The 22,391-nt window shown below is 36.2% G+C and overlaps 2 protein-coding genes across 2 annotated transcripts; both read right to left on the bottom strand.

Annotated features, from left to right (window-relative positions):
• Positions 1-349: 349 nt before the first annotated feature.
• si:dkey-182g1.2 (uncharacterized) lies at positions 350-13,658 on the bottom strand. Its single transcript, XM_067415533.1, has 5 exons — positions 13,497-13,658; positions 3,392-3,691; positions 1,878-2,198; positions 1,582-1,748; positions 350-1,108 (listed from the first exon to the last, which is right to left on the bottom strand). Exons 1-4 carry the CDS (start codon positions 13,540-13,542, stop codon positions 1,630-1,632), a joined length of 786 nt encoding a protein of 261 aa, XP_067271634.1. The 5' UTR covers positions 13,543-13,658; the 3' UTR covers positions 350-1,108; positions 1,582-1,629.
• Positions 13,659-16,883: 3,225 nt separating this feature from the next.
• On the bottom strand, positions 16,884-22,165 carry LOC137040128 (hemicentin-1-like). The gene is made up of 5 exons (XM_067415539.1): positions 21,963-22,165; positions 20,451-20,768; positions 20,012-20,311; positions 17,329-17,622; positions 16,884-17,250 (listed from the first exon to the last, which is right to left on the bottom strand). Exons 1-5 carry the CDS (start codon positions 22,009-22,011, stop codon positions 17,057-17,059), a joined length of 1,155 nt encoding a protein of 384 aa, XP_067271640.1. The 5' UTR covers positions 22,012-22,165; the 3' UTR covers positions 16,884-17,056.
• Between the last annotated feature and the right edge of the window lie 226 nt (positions 22,166-22,391).

The raw sequence follows: 22,391 nt of genomic DNA, 5'->3' as shown, positions 1-22,391 counted from the left end.
AACAAAGCATAAGACGGAACACACTTTGAGGGGTCAAGGAGTTACTTGCATTAGTGAAATAGATCCATCATGTTAACTGATTCAAAAACTACATTCTCAAATACCATACCTGATACCTTTGACCTGCCCTCTAAAAGATTAACATCATGCATTAGCCAACATATTAACAGACACAAGATTACAATTCAAACTGCTTCATACAAGGTAAGGTACCTCCAGACAGCAATTTAATTAAACCTTTAGTATGTAGCATTTCATATTCGTAAACAGATGCTGTAAAAACTGAGCTTTGAGGACAAAGTCAAGTTTTTTTATTTATTTTTTATTAAATAGCTGTCGCACTGCTGCATATATTTTCCCTTTTTATTATTCCAAAGATTCTGCCAATATACAACAAAAAGGCATCGATACATTGTAATTTTTCATTACAGCATAGCAGAGATTTGTATAACACAAAATATTTGGCTTCACATTAACGAATTAGGCCATATTTACAATAAGTGCAATATCTTCAACATTCATATAATTACTTAAATAATGTGATTTCAATAACCTCAAATTTCACATTAAAATAGAAATATTATGTAGGCCTACATAACTGAAAACATAACCTATCCTATCAGGGTGACAGTAAAATATACATCTTAAAATATAATTCTGAGCAAAAATTAGGCACAAAGTTTCCCTAACTATGAAAAATCAAAAACGCCCACAAAAAGAGCTTTGTCCTCCACATAAAAAAAAAAAAACCATAAAATCACAATTCCCTCTTTAGCCCTCTAAAGCAGAACCAGATCACCAAGGAAAACAACCTGTAGTTGATGTCATTTGACCTAAAACCTTAAAAAGCCGCAGTGAACAGTCCCACCAGCCAACATGATTACTCAAAACAGGTAATTATATGCATTTGTACCCTAAAATAACAGGATCATTGATCGACATGTAGTGCAAACCAGATGTGCAACACAGAAGCGCGTTCTTTGTTTATGCCAAAGTCGTCGTTCACAGAAGTTCAACTCATTTCAACCGCAGCTCGTGTTTGTTACAGTGGATCTGAACTAATACGGTCCTTTCAATGGATCCTGTACCCCATTCCCTTAATCTTCATCTGAAAGTAGACACAAACAAAGCAAGCATGACTCCCTGCAGCAGCTATGCAAATTAAACATGATAATGCGAGTGTGGCATCGTGAGAGAGTGTTTAGGGAAGCGGTGTGCCATCTAGGTGGTTGCAGCAATAGGGACTACAAACCAAGATGGCCACCCAGTACTGGCGAGTAATTCATGACCGAATTTGAATTTTGGGGGAACTGTCCCTTTAATGAACTGAGAACAACAGATCAACTGTGTCTGGATATAGAGAGAAGCTGGAAGATTATTTTTTCCGCTGTATAGTTGTGACGTTTCGAGTTGAGTTTTAAAAAGTAACCAGTGACCTGATCTCTGCCTGGACTCGATTTGTGAAGCAATCCACCCTTTGGCTATACCCTACCTCTCACGATGACACAGCAAGTCGTGAAATACTGTAAATATTGTTTGACCAATCACAGATGTCAATGTATATATAATACAAATGCTTACTCTTGTATGACAAAGTTGAGATTTTCCTCACTGTAGTATCAGATGACGTTAATAACTGCTTCCTCGACCGTGTTTTTTTATGTAACACCAAATCCCAACCCCCAACACGATTAAAGCAGTAACACACACAAATGTGACCACTATAACACCGGTGGACACAGCCGATTCTGAAACGGACAAAGAAAAGACAGTCAGCTCAATAATAAATCATGCGACAAGTGGGTTTATATGAACCTTCAGTCAGTTATAAACATGACTGGCACAGACAATTGAGACACTCATTGAGATCTACTCACCACTGAAAGTGACGCGGATCTGCCTGTATTTGACGCCTTTGTTTTGACCGGTCACCTTTAGTTTATAGAGTCCAGCGTCTGTTGATTTAGTGTTTGTGATGGTCAGAGAGCCGGTGTGATCCAGCTTCAGTCTGCCTCTGAATCTCTCATCAGTTTCATCGTATGAGGGGTTTTCACTGGTCTTTTTATTGATTTGAGCTATGGGATTCGCTTCATCTTCGAACATCCACTCGATCACGTCGTAATTCTCTATATCAGCAATATCATGGTGCAGAGTGACAGAATCTCCCTCCGTTACTGACACCTTCTTAGGGATCGCGTCTGAAACGCATATAGACAACATGCACAGACTTTAATGATTGCGTTAAAGGATTAGTTCACGTCAAATAAAAATGATCATTTCCTGATATTTTACTCACACCCATGTCATTTAAAATGTTCATGTCTGTCTTCAGTCTAAAATAAATTACGTTTTTTGAGGAAAACATTCAAGAATTGTTCTCCATATAATGTAATGTAATATATAATGGCTCTTCATGATCCCTTTAACAAATGGTAATTGTCTTAAAAAATATACATTTATATACTTTTTAACCTAAAATGATCGTGTTGTGCTTCTTCACGACGTGACGTTGTCACATCAGAAAGGTCAAAATGAACGTGCAAAGACTAAATCAAACCCCCTTTAGAAAAATAAAAGTGAAACAACGATGTCGGATGATTTTTAAGTTGGAGGAGAACATGCGATGGAGTTTTTCGGCACTGGGGCGTCACTTCCACCTACGTCACAGACGTGACCTTTCTGACGTGATGATGTCATATGCCGTGAAGAATCACAACACCGAAGTCAAGCATTTGGGGTTAAAAAGCATTTTAAATGTTTATTTTTTCATTGAAAATGACATTGTTTCGTAAATTGTACACATATATTTCCAGTTAAGCACTGGATATCTATTCATTAAATAAACACATAAATATAGACACTAATTTCCATACTTAAATTCAAATTGTTCATAGTCTTTATCCAATTTGTTATTTGTGCAGTGTTTTGTATTTACCCAACGAGAGAACCTTTTTCAGAAATTTTTGGTTAAAGTATATATATATATATATATATATATATATATATATATATATATATATATATAAAACACTTATCCAGATTTAAGTATTAAGATAAGAATCCTAACATTTACTCAACAAATATTTTGATTATCATCTTATTATCAAATTATTTTCACATCTTTTAAAGGGATAGTTTACCCAAAAATGAAAATTCAGTCATTTATTCACCCTCACGTTGCTCCAAACCTGTATGAATTAATTTCTTCTGCTGAACACAAAAGACATTTTGAAGAATGTCAGTAACCATTGTTTTAGTTAGAAAAGAGACCTTCATATGGGTTTGGGCGACGACATGAGGGTGAATAAATGACTGAATTTGAATTTTTGGCCGAACTATCCCTTTAAAATCACAATCATCCATTAGGACCATATCGCCATTGACTACTCACCAAGGACAGTGACACTGAATGTCTGGGTGATATTGCCAATCTTCACTTCATAATGGCCGGAGTGTTTGGTTCTGGTGTTTGTAATGGTTAGATCTCCAGTTTGATCGTCTAGATGTAGTTTGTCTTTGAATATTGCATTATCAGTGTCAAATAAGACATTATGTTCTTTGATCGTGGCTATGACTTGAGATTCAAACTTCCACTCCACCTTATCATCTTTCTGTATTTTGGTAACACAAGTTTCTAGTTTGACAGGATCTCCCTCCATCGTTTCAATTATTTTCTCAGCACCAAACACACCTGGAGAAAAACATAGGAACATTTATATACACTATGCTGATATAATAAGTTTAATATCATTTGCAACAGTAGATTCTACTTTTCAGGACTATAAATGGGCTTATCCAGACTTACACAAAATATACAAAATATGGTGGTTAAACAAAACGTTGCTATTTAATGCCCACTACATACAGCTATCTGAACTCTAAATATATGTTACATTCCTATATTTGTTTGAGACATACATATATTTTAAATAGATGCTGCATGCACATACATACATCACTTAAAAATCACAATATATAATAATAATAATAATAATAAATTTTATTTATAATGCACTTTATATTAAACAAAATCTCAGTGCTACAGAATTAAAAAACAATCAACAACAATAAATAAATAAGTAAATTAATAAAATAAAATAAATAAAACTGAAAAATAAAATAAAATAAAGACGTAACAAGTCAAATATATGTATTATACATGTTCATTACATTGTATATTATGTGAAACGTGGTCAGCCTGCTATTTTAAAATGAGGATCTACAAAAATGTAAGGATGGATTCGAATAAAAAACCCGATATAAACAAGTGGTCGGCTTTAAATGAAATCTCGCGAGATAGAGGACGAGCAGAATGCGGAAACTGGTGTGCGATTGTGTGGCTACGATATTAAAATTGAAACTGGATCATACAGTAGGGCTGTGTAATATATAAAGACGATTATATTTTTCTCCTGGTAAACCAACTAATAAGGAATTAGCGTTATTTGTCGTTTTTGTTTATCCATTTAGACGGCTAAGCACAGCTGTAATGGTTTATTTTTGACATAAATAAAATGTTGATAAAACCTATACGCGTTTAGAAACCATAGAGAACCGATGAGGTGGATAATGCCTTATATAGGACCTACGATGTGACGGATGGTCACCAAAATACGGGTAAGAAAAATATTTTTATATACACGCAAGCCGTTTTGTATTTGTGTGCCACACCACGGAGGAAATTCCCTGTTATAGTGCCATACGTTTAGACAGAGATCTGTCATCGGACAAAAATGGTGGATGTTACGAATTCACTGATAAAGTTTTAGTAAATAAAATAACCAACAGCCGGGTACATTAGTGCCATACGCCGGGTTATCTATGACAAAAACAACAATATACACTGATATGTCAAATAATTTGACAGGCTGGGACGTTATTATTCTCTTTATGTTGACATTCTTCCTTCCAGAGCGGACTTTGGGCGGTAAATGTTGTTCCCACACAAATCGGTTTCTTCCACGAGGGGGCGCTCCACGGTTCAGAAAAACGATTTCTCCATTGACTAGCATACAAATCTCTAGAGGGTTTTTGCCTTGCTATAGACATCTGTACAATGTTATGTTCAATTGTTTAAATGTGTTAGTAACAAGAATAGGTACTTCTTAATAAAATAAAATTCCCAACCCTACGATTTCCACACAATTCTTTAAAAAAAACGTATCATGTAAAATCACAAATCGCTGTGATTGGTTCTTCCCAATCACCGCTGAGAAAAGCAACAGGTACCACGTGACACCGCCATAAACGGTCCTCTCCAGACAATGATTTACACGAGTTATAACACTGAGCAACTTAAATAGCGACTGACCTTCCAACAGAATTCTTGAATAAATGTAGAGCTAACACAGAAACAAGGCTGTATATGAAAGTGACGCATGATGGAAATAAAAACGCCAGGACAAGAACAGAACAAGGGGTTCATGCATGCTTGCAGGCTATTTTAAGGGGGGGAAAGAAAAAACAGAACAAGGGGTTCATGCAGTTCATGCATGCTTGCAGGCTATTTTAAGGGGATTGTAAATGGTGTAAATCATTTCTAAGCATGTACATGCTTGCACACGTTTTTCATTGGCTCTTGCGTCATTGAGAAGAATTTCATGTGTCCTTCTGTGAGAAGTGTTGTAGCCTAAAACAATTTTACATAACATGCATTACATTCAGCCCTTGTGAATTTAAATGAAAAGAACAATTATTTCATGTAGCCTCCCGACTGATATGAGCCTATTGAACTGAATGCACAATCATAAAACTATGATTGATATGAAAAATCCTGTTTAAATGACTTTTAATGGAGTTTAGCATGTTTAGGGCAGAGCAGTTGAAAAACAGAGTTTCGACACTCCCATGTGCTGCGTCCCAATTCGCCTGTCCTAAAAGTATGTACTCTTTTTGTGAAGAAAAAGTATATACTTTTGAGTGTGTAGCAGAAAAGTATGCAAGCTTCGGGACATACTACTTCACCATCTTTAACGGACTCTGTCGCTTAGTTACGTGCATCCTGTCACCGTTTATCTGCCCTGTCAATCATCATCAGATTCGTCACAATTCAAATCCTTCATTCTGATTACTCTCCTACCGTATCGGAGAGAAATGTAGCCGCTCGTTGATCTGCCATGTGTGGGTCTTTAACGCAGAGACTCTCCTCATGTGTTTGCAGTTTAAATATAATAATGCATTTAAAAGTTAATGGCCAAACGTGTCATTACAAAAGTTCACAATGCTACTACAGGTGAAATATAATCTGGACAACACTGAATAAATATATTTTTGTCAGGTTAAATATTGATAGTTTGTCACTCAATTATCTAAACTTCTCTAGGCTACTTAACTGCCGGACTCGAACATCCGCCCATGTTTGTAGTTTTTAACGCTTTTGATCCGCATTTGTAGTTCTAATCGAATCCCTGTACACCTCGCAATGGGTTGTGGGCAATATCAGCCGTTAGAGTGCCCATCGATTCATACCTCGAATTCGGACCGGAAATAGTAAACCATCCGGGTATCTTTGGAATACTCTTTTCAACATACTATGATTTGGGACATACTAATTCTATTATCGAGTACTATTTAGTATGGATAGTATGCGAATTGGGACGCAGGGATAGACTGCCATAGGAACTGAGGAATGCGGAAGTAAAGCGTGCACGGAGCGACCAATAGTTCCAAACAGCCAATAGTTCCAGCACTGAACCCCATTCATTTCAGTGTATCTCAAGCAAACTCGCTGGCACATTGATGGAATTACTGCATATTTTGAGATTTTATGGCATTGACCTCTCAGGGATATTGATAAAAGATGTATTTTATGAAGCAGTTAGAGTTTATATTTATTGTTAAATAAAAGATCATTAGACGCTACGACCGTGTCCACCAAAGCGTTTTTTCACGCTGCTGGCTGGCGTTTTCAATTGTTTTCAATGAGAGCGCCGCATTTTTAGAACTCCTGGAGCGCAACGAGGCGCTGAACTCTCAGAGTTTTTAACTGGTCGCCGAGAGTTGAAGAATGCTCAACTTTGAGTAAAACGCAGCGCTCATCACTGTCATTTTTCACTCAGCCGTCCAATCACAGTGGAGGAGGGGCGGGACTAATACTACACAGACCAACTGCCATATTCTGCGTGTCGTCATCAGATGACAACAAGCAAATAATAACGGAATAAAATGATTTAAAACAAAAGCCAGAGCAAATACTTTACATTGGATTTGCAGTTTTATGTAGAATCAATACAGGAACAAACGACCTGTCAAAGTAGAAAGACCTCTGCGGATTTTCCGTATCATAACAACAAGCAGAGTCTCAACTGAAGAAAAAAAACGCTGCCTGCCAAAACCAAGGGGGTAATCTAGCACTCGAAAAGCGTCCCACCCATAGGCCCATTGCTCCCCAAGCCATCACCTGCTGTTAGCATCCCATTGACTCCCATTCATTTTTGAGTCACTTTGACAGTGAATAACTTTACATCTGAGACGTTTAAAGACTCCATTTGTCCATTGTTTATTTCTAAAGAAACACGACAATGTATAAAAGGCTCCATTACCTTGTATCTCACACTATCGCCCCGTAGAAGCTGTTTTTGTAAAAATAGGCTAACGATGTCTAAGGCTGTCCATTTCTTTTACTGTCTATGGCCAAAACGCTCTCAAGAGCTCACAGCGAGGCGTTTTCAGCAGAGCGCCTAGCATTTTCTGCTGGTTAAAAATGCTTTGGTGGACATAACGTGAACGGCACTGCTAAAACTACTATATACAGATGTTATCTGTCATATTTGAACAGTTTTTAGTCTCCGAGATCTTTCTGTCGAATGTGTTTCCTATCAAGTCGGCCCATTTAAGGAAGAACGTAGCGCCTGATATAAAGATTGAGTTGAATTAAATTGGTTGCCCTGTTTTGATTTGAAACACTATTTAAAGCTTCTTTCTTGTGTAAATTCTGTATATGCTAGCATCATTTATTTATACTGTATTCACCTGTTGTGTAGGCTATGCTTCAAGAATCATAAAATAACATTGGCAAGTTAACAACATTAAATTGGGAAAAGAAATGACCACCCCACATGGAAAGAACCTATATGTTTCAACATAGGATTTGATATAGTTTTTTTTTTTATATGTGTAAGATATATAAAATTGCCGTTTTCCTATATTATAGGCTATGTACGCACATATATGTAGGCTACATATACCTATATATATGCACTTATATGTGTGCATATATGCACCTATATGTTCAACTTACTGTAAAAAAATATTACAGTATATTGATGTTAATTATAATTTATTAAACTGTGGAAAAACGGATCAATTAGGCCTATGTCAAATTACACATAAAACAACTAATTTTCAATCAAATTTATTTTACAAACCTGCTCTGTCCATCTACAGTAATTTACTTTTAAAAAATAGGTTTTCCATGTAGTTTGAATAACAAGTTAATAACAAATAAAAAAAAGTAATTTACTTTTAAAATATAGGTTTGTCTTTTTGTAGTTTGAAAAACAAATAATTGCAGTCCCTTTAAGAACTGCCGCGCTCATGGATCCTAAACATTGTTCCTGTTACTCATTTGTCATTTCTTCCTGAACTGTTTGTGACCGTGTTTACGTTAATACTTTTCAATGATAGGCACTGATCATTTTTTGATATGAGCTTATTATTGGTCAAATACATGACCAATGATAAGCTGGAAATAGAAGCAAATATTTCCACTGTCAGAGGCGACTTTATTACGTTGTGTGTGTGCGCTTCAGACATGAGCGTGAAATCTGCGGGGATTAGTAGAATTATGTACAATCCCGCATGAAATTCAGACCGATCACACACACACACACACACACACACACACACACACACACACACACACACACACACACACACACACACACACACACACACACACACACACACACACACACACACACACAGTCATGAGGAAAATTCCAGCAGAACGCGTGTTTGCCATGTGTTCAGACAGAAGGTTAACCGGGCTGAATGAGAATATGTGCCTGCGTATCACTCGCTGTAGTCGGAGAGGAGAGCGCAGCTGGTATCAATACAGTAGAAACTGAGAATCGTATCGTTTCACATATTCCAGTATCGATATTTTTGACAACACTAATCCAGACAAATAAGCACATATGTTTGTAATAATGCCATTCCAGCATGTTTCATGGCGAGAAGTACTAATTTAACTTATTTAGTGTGCAATGATACTAAACAGGGGTGAAAAACATTTTTGGGTGATCTATCCCTTTAAGTGATTTCCACATAAAAGCAGTTTGTTCGGCATGCGGCCTCTCCTTCACCGACTTCCATTCAGAACAGAAGGGCCTCTTTACTCACGGTTATCACTTACACCATTTTATGCTAACATCCAAGGCTTCTACTGGGGGAGGGGCTCGAGAAACTCTTTCTTAACTGCTCAAATGCCATGCTTCCTGATGGGAACAACTTTTGTATAGATCCAAAAAAGATTGGCCAATTGGAAATGTAACACAATTTTACATTATGCACTCATTACCAGATGTTTTTGAAAATAGACTTAAAACTTAAATAGACTTAAAACTAAATAGCCTTTTTGCAGTAAATAGCCTTTTGCAGCCCGATCCCATTAAGAAAGATAATGATACTACTATATCATACACACTAGAGAACAATATCATTCCATTATTATAAACGCCCCCTCCCCCCATTAGTTAGTTAGTTCACCCCAAAAAGAAAATTCTGTCATTAATTCCTCACCCTCATTTCGTTCCAAACCTGTAAGACTTTCGTTCATCTTCAGAACACAAATGAAAGTGTCCTGCACACTGTGCGATTTCTCAAAATCCTTTGCGAATGTTGCTCCTCAGACTGTACGAACATGATCGCCGATGTAAGCCATGTCACACTGTATGAAGGACCAGGACTGCCACTTAAAAATAAAATTGATTCTTCACTTTATTTTTAAGTGGCACTCCTGGTCCTCCATGTCACACTGTGAGATCTCAGTTGTCGTTAATGTCAAGACTGTACAATAGTCAAGGTGCGCTAAAAACAGACGCACGCAAGAAAAAACTCATGATATAAAAGTCTGTGTTTTATATCATCAATGAATGACACATTCGGTGACAGTGAGCTGCATTACACGCGGGACTGAAATGGTGCTCACAAAGATATCTCTAGTGCTCATTATTTGTCTTGAAAAATCAAGATATGTGACGATTATCATAGGAGAAGTCACATTGCAGGATCATGCGCCAAATCTTCTGACACTGCCAGAATTTCGTCTGAGGTAAAATTTGATTTCGCAGAGGTCATTTATCTGCTGCTGGCGAACATGTCAAACTAACGACCAAAGTCGTCAGATTTTAGCCTCAGAGGAATCTTTTAGGATTTGCAAAATTTGTCTCAGATGGCAAAATCGTGGGCAACATCGCACAGTGTGTACCTGGCTTAAGATATTTTTGATGAAATCTGAAAGCTTCCTGTTCCTTCACTGAACACTGCACAACTGACGCTTTGACACTCATAAAGCTCATAGAGATCCATATAAATTGTAGGGGTGTTGAAATTAATCGTTGCATGTCCATGTCACAATGCATCGATGCAGTAAAAGACCATAATTGATAATAGCATACTGACTTTTCTCTGACATCATTCGCCACTTACGCTTCTGAGTTAGGGTTAGGGTTAAGCACGTTTGAGCTTCAGCAAGAACCAATGAGGTTCATTCTCGTGTTACGCAGCACGTTTGAGCTTCAGCAAGAACCAATGAGGTTCATTCTCGTGTTACGCAGCACGTTTGAGCTTCAGCAAGAACCAATGAGGTTCATTCTCGTGTTACGCAGCACGTTTGAGCTTCAGCAAGAACCAATGAGGTTCATTCTCGTGTTACGCAGCACGTTTGAGCTTCAGCAAGAACCAATGAGGTTCATTCGTTACACAGCACATTTGAACTTCTGCAGGAACTAGGGCTGCGCAATATATCGAAATATCGCAAATTCACAACATATGCAAATCGCAATGGCTCGCAATATCTGAATGATTTTAATAGGCTACATCAACATTGTGAAAAGTGTAAGTTTAAGGTCACGTATTGGGCATAGAATAGACTGGGCACATTACTCTTACTTATGTCACTTGCTTGACGTTAAAAAGATTTATTAAACGCAATAATTTGCGAAAAACAATAATTTGCAGTCTCATGCTGTTTGACAAACACACACCGAAACGAGAACAATTTGTGAAACTAATTTTTTCTACAACCCTGCTGGTCACTTTCAGAAGTTGTAGCGATGCTTTCTTTTCCCAAAAGAACGTGAAACACAACTGGTTTCATTTTATATATAATTTAAATACATTTTACACACTAATTGCAATATCGTATCACATATTGAATATCGCATTATTTAACAAGATATCGCATATTGCAGTTTTCTTCAATATCGTACAGCCCTAGCAGGAACCAAAGAGGTTCACAATCTCTTTATGAACTTTTTGAACCGTCAAAGTGGTAGTTGCGTTGACTGCCAAGTGCCGATGGATGGAAAGAAATCATATTTCATCATAAAGATCTTCATTTGTGTTCCAAAAATGAACGAATGTCTTATGGGTTTGGAACGACATGAATGTGACAGAACTTTCATTTTTGGGTGAACTATCCCATTAAAACATACAAAATCTACACAACAATTGCAATAGCATACTTAAAGGTCCCGTTTTTCATGTGTTTTTGAAGCTTTGATTGTGTTTACAGTGTGCAATATAACATGAATTCATGTTTCGTGTGTAAAAAAACTGTTTTTTTCACACAATTTACTTATTTGGACTTTGGCATTGCATTCAACGTACAGAATTCATCAGATCATGCATTCTCTGGGAATCTGACCCATGTCTGTAGGCCTATCCAAAAACCACAACAAAATATTACAAACGTCAACTCTATAAAACACAAACGAAATGCGATGCTCTATGTCAATTCCTTTGCATGGCAACAATACCTGGCTCAAGCTATACCCTTCCTTTTCAACCAAAACAAGTCTTTCATAAAGTGGGAGACAAAATCAGCCTTGGCAAATAATGGAAATAACATGTCTCTACAGTCAGTAAAAAAAAACGCATCAGGTTGAAACACGAGCCGTGGCATTCTGAAAAAAACGCTACGCAAATTTATAACCCAACGCAAGAACACGTTACGTTCATAGTAGCTGTAGCAGAATTCTGTTTAGCTTATTTATTCTGCTAACTAATTTCATGGCGGAGCAAGAAATTGAAAAAGACTTTCTAAATCCATTTATATTCTATAAATTAAGTCGATACGTTTATAGAAACTCACCTGAATAATAACGCTTCCGGTTTGATGTCAGAAATGTGCCTCTATCGCCCCCTTGAGCACTGAAGTCTGTCAGACAAACGCAACTATCCTCGCGAAAATTATATCACAGCAGTTGTCATGGTGATGAATATCCTGCTAGATAAAGGTATTTCGCGTTCGTTTGTACATAAACGTTAAAAATCAGCCGCATAGTATAGATACTAATAGTAATACTTATTATACTAATTTTTTAGGCCAAATTACAGATGTACAAACGTATATTTTTAGTAACTGGACGTTACAATTGTCATATTGCTAAATAAATATTGTTCATTACAAATAATTACACCATTTGCCTATCTTAAACGCAATAACGCATGGCTTAGGCCTATTTTAATGCGGTTGATTTAGCTTTAAAGCTGGCAATAGCATGACTTCTAAACGTGCATGAAAACCTGGTTCATGCAGTTGAAATATGCACGAACACCACTAACGTCATGAACTGGCGTTACATATGCTAGATGAAATATTATAACGCATTTCACCATGTAGCCTAGTTTGCGTAAGACATTTAACAATGTCTTATGATGGGCTACCTTTGAGAAAAATAAGGGCATGGCTGATTACAGACATGGGTCTGAAGCAAAAAACCGGCAGTCTTTTAAAACAGCATTGAATATCTAAACAAATTCCATAAATAAATAAAATACACATTTTTAAATCTTAAACCTAATTGTTCAAATATTTACAATACAAACGGCATTAAATAAAATGGCTATAAAGGCATATATTGGCATCTCCGGACGTCTCTCTATATAAAACTATTACAAAAAAACACGAATAGAAGCATACATTTTATTTTCCCGAATAGCACAACCGCATAAACATGTCACAATAAAGACCCGACGTGATTTGGACATCGATCTCCAAAAGGCTGAATAATAATTATCGGAAAGGCCTGAACTTGAAACCCAATGGTGTCTGAGGCTTCAGAACGATAAAGCGCAAAATAATAAAAAAAATACAATTTTTTTCCACTCGCTGGCTTGCATCCTAATACACACGAACGCTACGAGCACGTTCAGAACAACGAGGAATAAGAAAATACGGGTACAATAGCAAATGCGCATTATTTATTTCCGGTTGCATTAATTAAATCGAAAGTGTTATAGCCACGAAAACAAAATGACTAGCTACTTACCTTCCACGGACAACATGACAAGAATCATCAGATACGCGTTCCCCATTTTGACTGAAGAGTTGAGTTATTTCTGGAGCTTAAAACGCCGAAGATCGTAGCTATAAATAGCCTATCCAAATAAATCCGTCGTGCTGTCTCAACCGCACCCAGCCAGATTGACAATTACAACAAAAAAAAAAGTTAAATCATGAATAGAACACGTTTATATTGACTGCGATTTAGAGGTTATATTCCTTACGATATGTCGATGTGGGAAATGGTTTACGTCCCCTAAAAGGATACCAATACAAGAGAGCGCACAACTCGAAATGGCTGAAATCTTCCGTCTGCCAGGTAACGTGACGCGGGACGGGGAGACTCATAACGCCACCTACCGTACAATGAACATACATGCGCAACCAACTGTCCCCCCTAAAAATACTCGTGCACCTGTGCTGTCTGGGCATATTCGGACAGCAGTCTTAGTTTTGTGAGAAATACTGTGAGGAAATCGTGAGTTTTAATTGTAAGAACTCATAAGAAATGCCATTAAGATGAATATTTTGGATAGTTTATACTATTCCAGTTGGGCCTATACTTGCCAAAATAGGCCTACTTATTGTTGCACTTGAAGTGGACAGTATCTTTTAGCATTACTAAACACTGTATTTGAACCTATAGATTTTTGACCCTTTCTTTTGAGCATATAGAATCATATTTCCATTTGTGGACAGGCCTGCTTAAGATATTATCTCTCCCATCAAATTTATGTAAATGAACACGTCCTATGTCACATGGATAAATTGTGGTGTGCCTCAAGGCTTAGTCTTGGGTCCTTTGTTATTCTCCATTCATGTGTTCCCTTCATTTCGGATAGTATTTCAATTCCGCTTTATAGTTCCTCCTTCAAAGCTAGTGTATTGCGCTAAGCAAAACTAGATCAAGATATTGTTTTATTTACATCTAAATCAATAAAAATAGGGCTAACCAAGTAGTGTTCGGTCTGATTGGATATCAGATATATTGCCATCCTATGGATTATGTCTCTGATACTGGATAGAAAAGTTACTTCATGCTTTTATAACACTAAATATATCTTTTTAATTCACTATTTCCAGGTTGTCAGTCCTAATAAAAATGCAGCACATTCAAAATTCTGTTACCAAAGGTTTGCTCGTGTCAGTAAATCAGGCATCATCTTATCTACAGTGGATTTCATATTACATTTATGACTTGTAATAATTTAAACTATTCTTAAGACAGTTATTTCTACAGATGTATTATATGTGGAGAAATCCTGAACACTTGTTCTGTCTTTCCTGCAGTCGTGATCATCCGGGTTCCAGCAGCTTCTGACGTCTGACGATGAGTGGAGATTGGAAATAAGCTCTGAAATGAAGAAAGAGAGGCATTTATTGTTGTACCTGAAAGCTTGTTTTGGTTTAAGAAGAAAATGAAGAGTCGAAAGACTTTAAAGAATGAGGGATCTCAGAACATTTGTAAAAACCCAATGTTAATAGAGTTATATCTTTTGATCCTCTAAATGAACTGTCTAAACTTTATGTTGAGTTTGCTGTTTGTCACTGATGATGTATGTGGTTTCTGTTATGGTGCTAATAAAAAATAAAAAATATATATTTTTAAATCCTACACTTTGTCCTTGTTATTTATATTTTAATGTTTTGTAATCGATTAGATCAATAATAGAGTGTTTGCTACCATCTGTGCATATAAAAAGTAACTCTAAATGAAAAGGTTGCATGGCTGAATCTGAACTTTTACAAATTAACCTTGGAAGTGGATGATCAAAATTATTTCTGATATTATTTCTGGGTGTCACAAGGTGTAAGAAGAGGAATTGTAATGATGCTGGTCTATTTCTAAAAAAAAACAATAAAAAAAAACATACCAATCTAACCCAGCACCAAAAACACGAGTTTACAATCTACACCAGGGCGGAAAAAAATCATTTTTCACTCATATTTTTAAAGTAAATTTCACATCTATGGGATTAAGTAAAATCTACTTAACTAAGTTGTGTAAAATGAACAAAGAGAATAAATTTAACCTTGGACAGTTACAGTGTTGAGTAATTTCTGTTTTAGGTACATTTTACTCATTCTTTGTTTGAAAACTACAGTATTTATTTTCCTTATTTCTAAAAGAACTATTAGGCAACAACATTTGATCACTTCTAACTGTAACAAGCAAGTAATGATCAAGTAAAGCTCATGGAGAACAGCACAGCCTAACCACAAAGTCTACACTTACAACTTTTAAATGTCAAATATAACTGTCAAATAAACGTTAACAGGTCTTTCCCTTCACTGAAAACACATTAAACAGCACTAATTTCAACATTTACTCTCCTGATCCATCCCTCTGCAAAGCTGGGAACTAGAAATACACTGCCCAGTTCAGTCAGCGTGACACAAATGATTCATGTAGTCCCAACACAAATGATTCATGTAGTCCCAACACAAATGGTTTAGGTTAACTTAATATTTTATTTTTATTTTATTTCATTTGACGTAATAAAAATGAGTAAAATGTCAATTAAGTAAAAAAAAAACAAAGATTTGTGATGTTTCAGCTTATTTTATTTAAATAAACTGAGCTTTTTTCTTGTTCTTTGTAAGACAACATATCTACACTAGGTTATGATACCGAACACAGAGACCTCAATACTTGATGCTCAATAACTGTAAAATTCAGTGAATAGGGTTTGAGTATGAATGGGTTATTTTGAGTAGAAATTATACCTCAGATGTCAGAAAACAGCTAGACCTAAATACAACTGGAAAAAAACTGAAATAAAAATGCAACCTTATTATTTATTTGTGCCCAGTGCATGATGGGTGTTTAAGTTATGTTATAACTTTGATATTTACTCAGAGGATCATTGTAAACATAATCAACTCTATAAGTTCAAATGTTTCTGCTTGAACTGAGTACTAATATATAAATGTTTGTGCCTGAAGTCATTTATTCAATGTTAAATTAGTTTTTTTTCTATATTTACTTCACCACAGAATCATTTCTATCAGTGTATGCTGAGCAAGACCGCCAGATATCACGTTAAAAGATCCACAATAAATTCTCAATTTTAGCTTTTTAACATTTTTAGCTATAATGAATTTGCTGGATGTTACAATGATTCATGTAAAACTGAAAATTGAGGGGGAAAAACAAGATGTGGTACTCAAAATACAATTTAATCAAGAATTTCACACGGCAACACTTACATTTTTTTATATTTTTATTTTTTATGAACTAATAAAAATATATATATTCTACTTGGTATATATATATATATATATATATATATATATATATATATATATATATATATATATATACATACATATATAATGTAATATTACATTAAAGGTAAAAGAAAATGTTTGGAGCAACAGAGATACGGCTTTTCTGTAAAAACAAAACAACCAGCAGATGGCAATATGATCAGTTATAAAAAAAAAACATACTGTCCATAGAACATTGGTTTTCATGTTTTCATTTTGTGGATTTTATTATTCTCCGTATGAATCTTGACAACATGAGAGTTTGAGATGCCTAATTTATATTCCTGAGGGACCTGATGCAACATCATCATATTCATCTGGATGGGCTGGTGAAGGCTGCTCTCTCTTCTTCTGATAAGATCTTCTGGACCTGATGTCATACACCAGCACAGCAACAGTAGCCACGCCCACCACAGCAGAGCCAACCAATCGGATGATAGTTTCAGTGTAACCACAACAATGGACCAGGCCTGAGGAAAGACAAAAAACACTGAACAGAATTCAAGCTCAGCATGCTTCATACAGTATTAATATCACAGCATATGTACCTGCACATGTGGTACAGAGCTGTGTGATGTCCAGATGTGTGGTCTGGTTGCTGATGGGATTGTTGAGCACACAGCTGTAGGTGTTTTTATCCTGATATTCCACCTCCAGAGGTAGAGAGAGACTGATGCTGAGATCAGAGACACTGATGCTGGACAATAAACTGTTTTCTTTGAACCAGGAGAGAGTCACATGACTCACATTCAGCACTGAACACAGCAGTGAACAATTTGATGATGATGAAGATGAAGAACAGTGTGAAGAGTGACTGCTGATGACAGGAATCGGCAGAGGAGCTGAAAAACATGAGCGAACGGAGAGAAATCTTACAGAGTTTACAATGTAGTCTTATTAAATGCACTCTTTTTTTATGTTTACAGACTTTCTTTTTTACATATGGCCTAAAATAGACTCAAACTGATCAACACAAAGTGCAGTTTGTAGGGAACGGTTACTATATCACCTAGAATCACACCTTATTAAACAATCTTATGCATTAGAATTAGACATAAATTACTAGAAAACATAGCGGAAAATAGTTTTAGGGCCCTAACATACAACCGATACAATGTGGCACCAGGTGTGACGCAAGGGTTTTGTGCTAGTCTTCAGCATGACGCAGTTATTATTTTCACGTCCAGCGTCACATAGTTTAAAAGTGCACTATGTAGTATTTTTGCAGTAAAATTTCCAAAAAACACCAGGTCAGTGTTATATATTTTGTTCAGTTGAGTACTTACAATACACCAAATGTTTCCAACTATTTGTTAATTGTGAGAAAATTGCTATTTTAATCAAAGAGCCAGGAAGTCTGAGGGAGTCACCTGTATATTGCGTCATATCTGCGTTACTCTCAGTTTCCGGTTTTATTTGGCAGAAACGCTTTACTCTTAGCAGTACGAACAAGTGTCACAGCAGCCGCCGAGAGAACGCACAAAGTAACGTCATAACATCATTTTAAACACACTTAAATGTATCTGATATAATAAACAGAGCTGCGTTACCTAAGCCTAGAACTCTAGACGCACCCTAGCGGCAGAAAATCTAATCTGCCGTGAGTGTCGTCTAGCAACTCTCAATACCCTTCTGAGCCATAATCGCCAAACTCCAATCACATCGTGTATAGAGTCAGCGGGCGGGGCCATAATGACGACGGCCGAGTTGCGTTTGTGTGCTTCTAGTAAACACAGAAACTGGCGAACGGCGGCGGTCTTTCGAATCAGCTTTGACCGCAACTCTGGAAGACTTGGAGTTAAGCTTTTCTCTGAGAAAAGAACAAAGAACGGGACTGAAGTCATTCTTAAAAAGGGAAGATGTGTTCGGAGTTTAGCCGACCAGATACAGCGAATGGTTAATCTGTCAACAAGCTCTGTTTTACCTTCGTTGCTCTGGTTGGTGTAGCTCTATCCTATCACGTGCAGAGGGAGTTTGAAAGACAACCGTTTATCTCGCCCCTCAGATTGAGCTGTCTATGGTGAGTTTCCAGACCAAACATCTTGATGTGAGTCTGGCTTGTCAGGCTAGCGTTACCTCACACTCATGACCAGAAAAAAAGGAAATGGTGCCGGCGACTGTGTCCCGTCATAATAAAAGTCCCGCTGCTCACGTGTGTTTGGATACAATAGCTCCAGCGGCCTTGCTCAGCTTCTCAACATTCGGTCCGGCTCTGCTTCATACTACAGTAACTTTAATAATCACATCCATGAACATGAGTTCTGCCTGAGTCCTATCCCGATTCTTTTCCACCGGCTGTGAGGTGAAGACCACATCTGTTCGCCCATGGTCTGAAAACGAGGTGTGTTCAGGCGCATTGTTGTTGCATTGATATTTAGAGGAACTGAAAACGACTGCGCCATTGACCAACAAAAAAAAAGTGTTTTTTATTTATTTAAAGAGTGCGTTAGTAATATGTGTTATAGGCGGGTGCACAACACGCGTACACTTTGCTTATTACACACAGGGACGCACAGCAGCACAAACATTTTTAAATATAAAAAATGAAAGAGTTAAAATGTTAAAAATTATTATTGTGTACACGAATATAAAAAAAAGGAATTGCGTCAGTGGACGGGCAGATCCGTGTCCTCGCTACACTGTAAAAAATTATTTAGAAAAAAAGTTACCTGGTTGCCTTAAAGTTTTGACTTCATTGAAATTAAAATGTTGAGTTAATACAGTGAACATTTTTAGAGATTGGACAACCTTTATTAAAATATTAAAAGATTTTGTAAGCATAGTGTGTAATTGTGTGTTTTATTTCTGATGACGTAGTGAAACATGCCAAATAGTGCTATTTTCATGATTTATCAAATTTTTTATGTGGTTCAGATACAATAATATTTTGAGTTTCTATTTATTAAACAAATTTCCTTCATTGTATCAACTCAAATTTTTCATTTCAATAAACTCAAAATTTTAAGGCAACCAGGTTAATTACTTTTTTAAGTTAAACCAACAAAAAACAACAAATATTTTTTACACTGTAGAGAAGCATTCTGGCTATTAAAGGGAATGGGAGATGAGCCTCTCATTGGTTTATTGCACGTTATCCCCAAAACACACCCATGACTCATTTAGAGACTAGTACAATCATTTTAGACCATTTTTAGTTGCCTTATTGGAAATAAAGTTACAATATTAAATATAGTATATATTGTATAGTATCTAATATCACCACTGCTGTACCTGGACATGGCTGACAGAGCTGAGTGATGTCCAAATGTGTGGTCTGGTTGCTGATGGGATTGTTGAGCACACAGCTGTAGGTGTTGTTATCCTGATATTCCACCTCCAGAGGTAGAGAGAGACTGATGCTGAGATCAGACACACTGATGCTGGACAATAAACTGTTTCCTTTGAACCAGGAGAGAGTCACATGACTCACATTCACATCTGAACACACCAGTGAACAATACTGGCTTAGTGATCTTGATGGTGAAGCACATTGTGAAGAGTCTCTGGTGATGACAGGAACAGGCAGACGAGCTGGAAAATGAGGTTAGAATAAATAAATAAAAACTTTAAATAAGTCTTTTACTGTTTGTGATTCAATTCAATTGATTTTTAAAGGAATTGTGGTCTCTAATAAATAAAGCAACATGAAGACCTGTATGTCTCTGCTCACCATAGACAGAAACATTGAACTTCTTGTATGAGACTGTAGTACTGATGATCTGTAGATAATAAACTCCAGCATGTTCAGTTCTGGTGTTTGTGACGGTCAGAGATCCGGTATCATAGTCCAGCTCCAGTCTGCCTTTGAATTTCCCATCGGCACTTTCATATGTGTTGAAGACGCCACTCTTCTTAATGATTTGAGCAATGAGAATCTCTTGAGGTCCAAACATCCAAAGTAGATCCTCATCTCTTCGCACCTTGATATTCAGAGTAACAGAATCGCCCTCCGTCACCTTTATTATTTCACTCTCAACACCAAACACACCTAGAAAACAATTGAACAGGAAATGGCACTCAATCAGATCGCCTGGTACAAGCTGGGAGACTATCTTGGACCAGCAACAAGCCACATTAAGGTATTTTTTAGCTAGCTAGTCAACTAGCTAATGATCAGCTTGAACCTTGTGGAAAAACATCTACCTACTGGCTTTATTTGCAAATTTATTAGAATTTAGGATTTTTCCCTCATGATTTATTGGCCTATCTAATATAGTGGAGCACGGGGAACAACCTAACGCAGGGTTAGTTGTAACACATCGTTTAACACTTTCCACAGATCAGATGCCAGGATGACGAAACTTAGTGTAGCCTATTTACTAGCAATATCAACATTAATTACAGAAAAAAATCTTTGGAAGATATCACTAAACATTTATTTAAACATAACAAAAGTACATTTCTTACTCAAGAAACACTGTGTGTTTATTTAAAATAAGACACATCGGATATTTTAATCTTATCTATTTTTATTAATCTTAATATATATATATATATATATATATATATATATATATATATATATATATATATATATATATATATATATATATATATATATATAAAATAGTTACGGGGCATGTTGTTACACTGTATTGTAATGAACCCCTATTAGAACTACGCTATTATATTCTATACTTTTATGAATTCTTTTGAGAAACCGCGACAAAATAAGTTATTATTCATTATTGGTATGTTTTTGTGCTGTATAGTATTTTTTGTGATGTTAGTCAAACTCAAAATATTTTTTGTGATTAAAAAAATTACTATTTAATTTGTTAAATAAAAAAGTTAATAATTGTATTTAACTGAGAAAATAGTTAATCTTGTATTTTTTTTTTTTTTTTTTTTTGATTGTATCAGATAACATTTTAAGCTGTCATTTAATTTGGTCATGTAGGCTACCCCACCTATCGGTCATGTTGTCACATTGACATACCCTTTCGGGGTAAATCAAGCAAAATGTATACACTGTTTTAATGAAACAAAACCACACAATTGTACTAGACATGTGTGAAAAAAGAAATACTCTGAACCCCAAGTGGATTTACACAAACTGAGAAAGTTAGGTTATGCCTCGCTCTAGCTCCATAATTCTGACTGGTTTATAGATTTTTGCTCTCTTGTGTAAATAACTTACAAATTAAGTACTTATACCATAAAAAAACAAACATTTACTTACCAAAAATGCGCTCATAATACAAACAGATCCAAACAAACGTGTAAAACATTTTCTTTAACTTTGAACTTAATTCCACTTCTGGATTAATTAGCTATACCGCAATAAAAACGAATTTCCCAAAGCTTTGCTGGGGAAGGCTTTCGTGGGTTTATTAGGATATTAAATAGCTACTATCTGCATTTAAACAGAGGCTTAAGCGTCGTGGTCTACAGCGAAATAAGGAGAGCTGAAACTCTTCAGTCAGAGGAAGTTATCTGCGCGCCGCCGTGACACGCGAGTGTGTGCACGCGCCCTTGTGATCGTGCTCGGTTTTCAGTGAACGCTTTTATGTTGTAGTCATTTAGTCCTGTACCAGAGTAAAGTTTCGTTTAATTAAACTTATTTACCTCTCATTGAATTATATATATATATATATATATATATATATAT

The sequence above is a fragment of the Pseudorasbora parva genome, chromosome 14, assembly GCF_024679245.1.
Source record: "Pseudorasbora parva isolate DD20220531a chromosome 14, ASM2467924v1, whole genome shotgun sequence".
Taxonomy (NCBI): Eukaryota; Metazoa; Chordata; class Actinopteri; order Cypriniformes; family Gobionidae; genus Pseudorasbora; species Pseudorasbora parva.
This window is presented reverse-complemented; position numbering and strand designations above follow the sequence as displayed.

Bases quoted from the DNA above. Each gene is read 5' to 3' on its own strand.
- si:dkey-182g1.2 (XM_067415533.1), bottom strand. From the start codon at position 13,542: ATGGGGAACGCGTATCTGATGATTCTTGTCATGTTGTCCGTGGAAG. The intron at 3,692-13,496 runs GTAAGTAGCTAG...GTTTTTCTCCAG, and splicing joins TGTCATGTTGTCCGTGGAAG to GTGTGTTTGGTGCTGAGAAA. The intron at 1,749-1,877 runs GTGAGTAGATCT...TGTCCGTTTCAG, and splicing joins GATCCGCGTCACTTTCAGTG to AATCGGCTGTGTCCACCGGT.
- LOC137040128 (XM_067415539.1), bottom strand. From the start codon at position 22,011: ATGTTTTACACGTTTGTTTGGATCTGTTTGTATTATGAGCGCATTTTT. The intron at 20,769-21,962 runs GTAAGTAAATGT...ATTGTTTTCTAG, and splicing joins GTATTATGAGCGCATTTTTG to GTGTGTTTGGTGTTGAGAGT. The intron at 17,251-17,328 runs GTACATATGCTG...GTCTTTCCTCAG, and splicing joins GCTCTGTACCACATGTGCAG to GCCTGGTCCATTGTTGTGGT.